The following is a 7,998-nucleotide window of genomic DNA, read 5'->3' on the forward strand; positions in this document are numbered from 1 at the left end:
TTGAACAGCAATAGAGCTCTTATGCAGAAAGTATCATATGTTCCGAGCCAATTTACAGGGAAACAGCAATAACATTTTATCATGGTTGAGAGCCCAGTAGCTGCTTCCTATTAAACTTGCCCTTTCAGATACCTGTCTTGGATTAATTTGTTGATTTCAAATGGAAACTCGGTCTTCTGCACTGAAGCATGACTTTCTAGGATAGACTCTTACTGAATGACAATTACTGTATATTCTATCCGCTTTTCAGGCCATTACAAGCTTTGGGCACAGTGGAAGACAGAGGACTTCTTCAGTAACTGATTTTAATACGTGTCTAATTTTAGCTGTCAGTTATCTACGCACCAGTAGATGAATCCTCAGAAAGATGAAATGCAAAACACCTCTAACTTGCTCTTTTTAATGATATACTTGCTGCAAGGGATAAAAAGAGAAGGATAAGAGGAGAATAGGGTCTCAAGTCTCTTGAAGGAAACAGCATAGTATGTAAAGAGCACATAATTTTGGAAACTGGGATTTCTTTTTCTTTCTTTTTTTAACATTTTCTTCTAAACTCTAGTGCTGGAAACACACACTGAATATGTCTAGAACATCTGTGATTTTAAAGTATATGTTACATTGAAGATGTTCATGAGAACTTATGAACAGTGTTCTCATTTGGGGAAACGGATTTCTCTCCAGTTTTGCTCTATAGAATAAGTCTCCCTGGAAGTCCAGCGTCCTTCTACAGTAGAATGATGTTCTGCACTAGAGACGGTTGATGTCAAAGTACCCAAATCCTGAATTTTGTAACAAATAGTGTGAGTGGGTACTTCATAATTTTCAGTGCAGTGTTAACTAACATTCCAGTATATGGCCCACTAAGGCATATACTTTTTTTCTTAGCAAGTTGCTTGAAGTATGCCAATTTGAATGCAGTGAAAAATAAACTGGAAACCATCTGCATGTGGTGATGTGTTAAAAACTGCCCACAGGGACCAGTCCTTAAATTGGAGGGTAGTACTGGTGCTGGAAATTGGAATCATACTTCGTGTATGTTTAAAAGACCTGTGCTGGCTTTCAGTCTATTTCAAAGCACAATTCAAAGTTCTAGTGCTTACTTTTTAATCCCTATGTGGCTTGGGACTGGGATATTTGAAGGAATGCCTGCTTTCCATGCATTCAGATCATCTACAAAAATCCTACTTTGAGGTGAAGCAGGAGCGGAAACTGGGGAAAGCACTTTCTCAGTTGTGGCACCACATGAGAGGAGCCATGGCTCAGTGGCAGAGCACCTGCCTTGCATGTAGAAGGTCCCAGGTTTGATTCCTTGCCTCTCCAGGTAGGGCTGGAAAAATTCCTGCCTAGAAAGCCTGGAGATCTGCTGCCAGTCGGTTTTGACAACACTGGACTAGATGGACCAAAGGTCTGACTTGGTAGAAGGCAGCTTCTGATGTTCCTATGCTCCCATGAATTCTTACCCCAAGGAGGCTTGCTTGGGCCCTTTTCAGCACCAGACAAAGACCTTTTTATTTTATCAGGGTTTTTACCATCCAAAAAAAGTCCTTATTATGGATTATGCTGGCTGCTTTTATTCTGATGTGTTATAATTTTGCAAGTTTTGTTTTATTGTGTTCTTACTCTATTTTAATTTTTTTAAACAGCCCTTGTAATTTCAGTTTCAGTTTCTGTTTTAAATCTGGTATTGTATTTTAAATCTTTGCGCTGCTGCTAGACTCGATTTGGTAATTTTTATTTTATACTATACTTTTAATTTTTTTTAGCTCTTATATTATATCTTATTGTTTTAATTGTTGTGAACTGCCCAGAGAGGGCGGTATAGAAATGTGGTAAATAAATCTGAATCAGAGGGAGGTCTAAAATCCTGACAAAATAATACTATTAATCAGGTACAGTAATAACAAGGGTTTAAAAAATAAATACATTAAAATAAAGCATGCAATTGTGGGAAGGGATAATTGGAAATCAAACCAGAACCAGCAGATTTGTAATGCAAAGAAATAAACTTCCACTAATATATTCCAGAAAGACAAATAATTTATTGCTTTGGTACTTGAGTGTTGCTCTTTCTTATATGGCATGCTACAGATATGAGTAGCTGATACAGTGTTATTGTTATTGAAAGCAATAAAATGGCCAGGCAAGACTTTGCAAACTAGATGCTTTGTGAAAAGCTGCTATCAAAAAGGGTTCTTTTGAGTAGTTCTCATGTTATAAAAAGGTCTGTTCCCCTTGGTCTTATTTTTCCTCATTAGTATGTAGTATGAAGACTAATATAACTCTGGATATTTTGCTTTTTGTATAGTGCAATCCTATACATGTCTTCTCAGAAGTAAGCCCCACTGAGTTCAGTGGGACTTACTCCCAGGTAAGTGTATAGGATTGCAACCTAAAACTCTTGTTTCGTCTCTCTTTCTATGTAGCTAGTGAAACTAACTTTTAAAGCTATTGTTTTTGGTTATAGCAGCCAAAAGAATTGCTATAACATTGCACTTTGCAACTTGATAGCAACAGCCGCAGGAACATACTTTTTTTTTAAAGCCTGGAGTATTACAATCTTTTCCACTACATTTAAAGTCTACCCTCAATGGCACAATGGTTTGTGCCTTCAACTCAGTGATGGCGATAGAACAAATGATGTTTCTGCTTGGACAAGCTTTGTTTTATCAGGATCAGTAACCTTCTCAGCAATTGACCCAGAACTATAATGCATGTCTCAGAATAGATAGAGAACATATGTCACAGTGCTGTGTAGACTTGAGCAAGACAGTATAGTAAAGGTTTAATAAAAAGATCTTTTAGTAAAATATCTTTTAAGGAGAAGATCTTTCAGTCTTAGTACTGATGCTCTATAGCATCCATTCTTCTAATTTGTCAGTTCATAATTCTGTTTTGGAATGGTTCAACCAGTTTCCAAGAATACCATTTGCATTTTAAGATGTTAAAATATTCTTTAAGATTATAAGATATTCACTTTTTATCGAAGAGCCCAAGAGAGCCACTGGGTTCTGAGGGGTCTTTATTTTGTGTTTCTTCTTTCACCAAACAATTTGCATTCTAGAAGTGTATGGAGGATTGATGACCTTTAATTTAAGGAAGGGTCTCCCTCTCTTAATATCAGTGGTCTGGATCATTTTTCAAGTCTTACAATAAAGGTAGAGAAATGACAACGTAGTCCCAATATATAAAAATAAGTCACCCATGACGTGTGCATTTTGACATGAACACTTCTCTTCTTCTGACCTTTGACAGGTTAGGGCTTGACCCAAAGCTGCTGGCCAAAATCCTAAATATGAGCTCAGGCCGTTGTTGGTCAAGCGATACTTACAACCCTGTGCCGGGAGTAATGGAAGGGGTACCTTCTGCGAACAATTATCAAGGTGGCTTTGGAACAACCCTCATGGCCAAGGTATGTATATCCACATATACAAAACCAGAAATGTACTTGTATAAAAAAGTGACTCATTCTTGATGGATAGGATAAATCAGTATTTCTTTTCATCACCACCTCTTCCTGAACATCCTACATTGCTTAAATGCCCTTTAACAGCACGTCAGATCTTTGTATACAGAATTTTCTACATCACACCGAAAAACACAATATCAGTTAGTTGTAGTAACTATTGTATGCATATTGCTTTAGATTTGTAGCACATCTCCAACCTGAAGGTCTCGGGTAGGTATTGGCACATTAAAAAGGCACACACAAAAAGCCATTAAAATGCAACACAAAATGTGTATTATACAACACAAAAAACAACCTTTGTATGAAAATTGGAATAAAAATACCTCTATAGTGGCATTCCTGGAATGTTCTTTGTGCAGGACAACGCTGTGCATGTTTTCTGAGAAGTAAGGCCCACAATATTCAGTAGGGCTTACAGTTAGGGTGGACATGCATCCTATTTTACAGAGGATAGTTCTCTATTTGACTGTGTTCCCTATTTGAAGGGCTGTCCAGTCCAATTCTGGTTTAAAGAGAGAACCGTATGAAGGGAGAGCAGGAAAGGGGCCTTGAAGTTGCCACCAACACTGAACACCTGGACAACAGACTGAGAAGGCACATAGGTCATGTGGTCACAGTCTTTACCACTATGGGGAGATGTATCGTATTTCTATTTAAATTATAATACTTATTTCTAAATTTTCTCTATACCAGTAAATCAGCATATGCACATTTTATGCAAATCCATGTGCTCTTCTTATTTTGGTGATGCATTTCTTCTTTTTTGATGATACATAAATGGCCACCTTCAGACTTCATCTTCAGTGAGCAATTACATAGAATGCTGTCTGTACTCTTTCCTTATGTTTCCATAAGTACCATGGCTAAAGACTTGCTTTTTTTTAAGCTGAAAACTCAGAAACGGTCCTGGAATATTCCTGCAGGGGCTAGACCCCTATAGCCCCCATTCATGACTCTGGCCTGACTGGCATCAATTATTGGACCACATTTTCCTAAAATGCAATAAACAAGAATCATTAAAATTAATAACTGCCAATTCAACTATTCTCCCAAAGGAAAGTTTTTATTTACAAGCAAATAAGGGCTGAGATAGGGATATTAACTTCTAAAACATCTAAGCATTGGTAGGGATGTGCTGAATGGGTCCTGGTTGTACCTTGTCACTCCATCTTGTGGTTTTATTAGGTAGGAACATAGGAGGCTGCCTTGTGCAGAACCAGACCATTATCCATCTAGCTGAGTATTGTCTACAGTGACTGGAAGCAGCTTTCCAGGTTTTCAGGCAAGGGTCTTTGCCAGTGCTATCTGAAGATACTGGAAAGTGAACCTGAAACTTCGCATGCAAACCAAGACAGTGCAGTCTCTAACAGCACTATGATTTTTCTGACAAACTAACATCTGTGTTTTGGGGTATAGTTTCCATTATATAATAAATGCAGCTAGTGCTTTTAATGCTTGCACTGCCTCTTCCTTTTTCCCCACCCCTCTCCTTAAATATTTGTTTTTGTTTTCAGGATCTTGGCTTGGCCCAGATTTCTGCTACCAACACCAAGACGCCAGTCCCTCTTGGCTCTGTAGCCCATCAGGTTTACAGGGTCATGTGTGCCAAAGGCTATGCCCAGAAAGACTTCTCATCTGTGTTCCAGTTTTTACGGGAAGAGGAGAGCTTGTGAGATCCTTTTTGACAATGGACCCTGTTAGAAACCAAACTATTTGGAGCGTCCTTGCAGATTACTCAATAAATACATGGGTTTAATCAAAGATCATGAATCATGATCTTGCCCACCTCTATCGGCTGGGGTCGCAGCTGACTCCAGGATTTATTGTCTATTATTTGAAAGGTTATGGGAAAGGATTTTTTTTTAAATCATACATAACTGACTTAGGACACAATCCTATGCGTGTTTAGACAGAAAAAAGTCCTAGAACTCCCAGCATGCCCCCAAGTTGTAAGTCCATTTTCTATCTAAACATGCATAGGATTGAACCCTTAAAGAAAGAACCGTCGTAGGGTTTAAACAAAATCCAGTATATATGTATTTGCACACAAAACTGATGGCATAGTTCTAAACTGTGCAAACATAACTGTGATTAAAGGGACTGTTGCTGAGCTTCCTTTCTAAGTATCTAAATAACAAATCACTTCGTCTTTTTAAAAAAAGATTGTTGCAATTAAGAATTTTCCTGATAGATATTTTTTAAAATCCAGCTTTGGCCTCGGTATAAAACGTGGATTTCTCATTACAGTAGTGGTGGAAAGCTGCATTAAGAAAAGTTTGCAAGTTATTGGAAAGCTGCTGCCCTTATAATTTTAAATGTTTAACACTGTGTGTGCATATTTAACACTACTGTTTGCTAACCTAATTGTATAATTTTTTTTTACCCTTTTCACGCATTTTCAAAAGGTTCATGTCTGCTAACCTCACTGGAAGGCACTTGCTTTAGGCATATACTGCAATATTATAAATCTAAATAAATAAACCCCATTACTTTGAAATCAAATAAAATCCAAGATGGTGAATAATCACTAGATGTTTGATTTCTTTTTTTTTTCTTTTTGCATTTCTTGTTTTCATTGTTACTGGATTCTGTGCATCCAAATAACAGTAAAGATTCATTTGCAAAATATATAAAGGTACCAAAAACCTGTCTTGCGTAAACAACTCGACAAAGGTGTAAAGGTTTATAGATCGGTATATCCATTAAAGTTGCCCTACATGTTTGTTTAGAATGCATTCCACAACCATTAAAACTGATAACCACAATAAGAAGACCCATTGATCTTTAAACATTGTAAGCATAACTTGTGGGTATAGTTCTTAATTTTTACAAGAAGAAACCCTCTGCGTGTCTTCTTGAGGAGACGTAAACATTAATCAGAACTGGCTACTCACTATAGGAAGAAAAGGGGGAATTATTGACCTAACAAAAATCTTGGTTTCCCCTGTGAAGAAACTCCCAGTTGCCCTACAGGAAGGAGGCAACTACCAGCTACCTCTGACAAATTTAAGCCAAAGGGTAAACAGGCTGAACTCAGCAAGTAATTAAGTAGCATCAATGAGGCAGAGGGCAGGAGAATCATCCTTGAGCAGCCCAAAGTATACAGCCTAACCCCAGCTTCCAAATCAAAAAGCCTTATTAAGATTGGGGATAAGGGATACAAGCTCCAATGGGGGAGGCTTTTTTCAAGCCTAATTGCCCAGTGTGGGGAGCGGGGATCTTGGGTGATATGTGTGAGTGAGTGTGTGTGTGTGTGGGGGGGGGGTGAGAGTGAGGGGTGGCCCTGCCCACTTTTTGCTTTGGTCCCATCCACTGCTGGCATGCAGCCCCGCAAGATGAATCACAAGAAAATGTGGCTGTTGGCTGAAAAAGCTTTCCCATCCTTGCTGTAGACTCAGGGGAGGGGATTGGCAAGTGGAGGTGAATCTTCCAGTCAGAAGTGCTATCTAGCACATAAGCACACTTGGTGACTATTAAGGCTTTTCCAGTCAGAGGTGTGAAGTGGTAAATATTTCCTCTTTAGTCCTGATAGACAGGTCCCATCAACGGGATATTCCAGCATGTGAAGCTGAAATATGTTTGAGAGGTGCCAGAACAGTTTCTTTTTAATGTGGAAGCTAGATTATTGGGCCAGAGACAGCTCTTTTCTTAAAAATAACAGGCATTTTTTTTCTCCATACCTCATCCTGGGGCTGTTATAGAAATCATTATGCAATTTTGCTATGCAGCACAATCCACTGTTAAGTACATATACCTGTACGCTCCCGCTAAGTGGAGTTTTACCATTGGCTTCAGTGAACTGTAGATCATTAAGTTCAGTGGGGGGACAGGCAGGGGATCCCATATTCACATTTAACCTTGATTCAACATCACCATCATTAAATGGGATTACTGTATGGAAGTATATGCGGAATTATCTCCATTTGTTATGTAGGATGAGCTTGTCAGTTTTCATCAAATTTATGGTGCAATTCTATTCATGTCTACTCAGAAGTAAGTTCAATTGAGTTCAATGGGACTTGCTCCCAGGATTACAAGGATTATAGCTTCAACATGTCTGGAAGCATGTTCCACTGAAAGCAATGGAATATGGACCAAGAACACAAGTGTTAGATTTGCTGCACTAGCAAATTAATGCTTAGGGACTTTGTGTTTCAACTGCTGTGCCCAGTATGTCATCGTACAACATGTTACATGGGTCTTACATCAGTGGCATGCAGGATGATTATGCATTTCCCCCCTGCAATCTCTGAACTCTCTTCACCTTATCTCATCTATCTATCTATCTATCTATCTATCTATCTATCTATATCTAAAGGAAGTGCTTGTATGTCCTCGATAGACTCGAAAATCATACATCTGATTGTTATGAAACAATTCCTGCATTGAGTCCTGCATTGAGCAGAGGGTTGGACTCGATGGCCTTGTAGGCCCCTTCCAACCCTACTATTCTATGATTCTATGATTTAGGATTTGTTCTACTTCTATCTGGGATAGTTTTAGGCATAGTGAAAATTTCATTTGCCATCTTG

At 38.5% G+C, this 7,998-nt stretch overlaps 1 protein-coding gene across 1 annotated transcript in view; it reads left to right on the forward strand.

The window, feature by feature from the left end:
* The window catches only part of HIBADH (3-hydroxyisobutyrate dehydrogenase), a 114,039-nt gene extending 106,670 nt beyond the window's left edge, over positions 1-7,369 (forward strand). The window contains exons 7-8 of the mRNA XM_084858498.1: positions 3,253-3,409; positions 4,981-7,369. Of these exons, the coding sequence (XP_084714624.1) occupies positions 3,253-3,409; positions 4,981-5,139 (316 nt within the window). The 3' untranslated portion in view covers positions 5,140-7,369. The remainder of the gene's footprint in view (positions 1-3,252; positions 3,410-4,980) is intronic.
* Positions 7,370-7,998: the final 629 nt, after the last annotated feature.

Source organism: Heloderma suspectum, chromosome 5 (assembly GCF_057233095.1).
Source record: "Heloderma suspectum isolate Gila_16-S chromosome 5, 16-S_ref, whole genome shotgun sequence".
Taxonomy (NCBI): Eukaryota; Metazoa; Chordata; class Lepidosauria; order Squamata; family Helodermatidae; genus Heloderma; species Heloderma suspectum.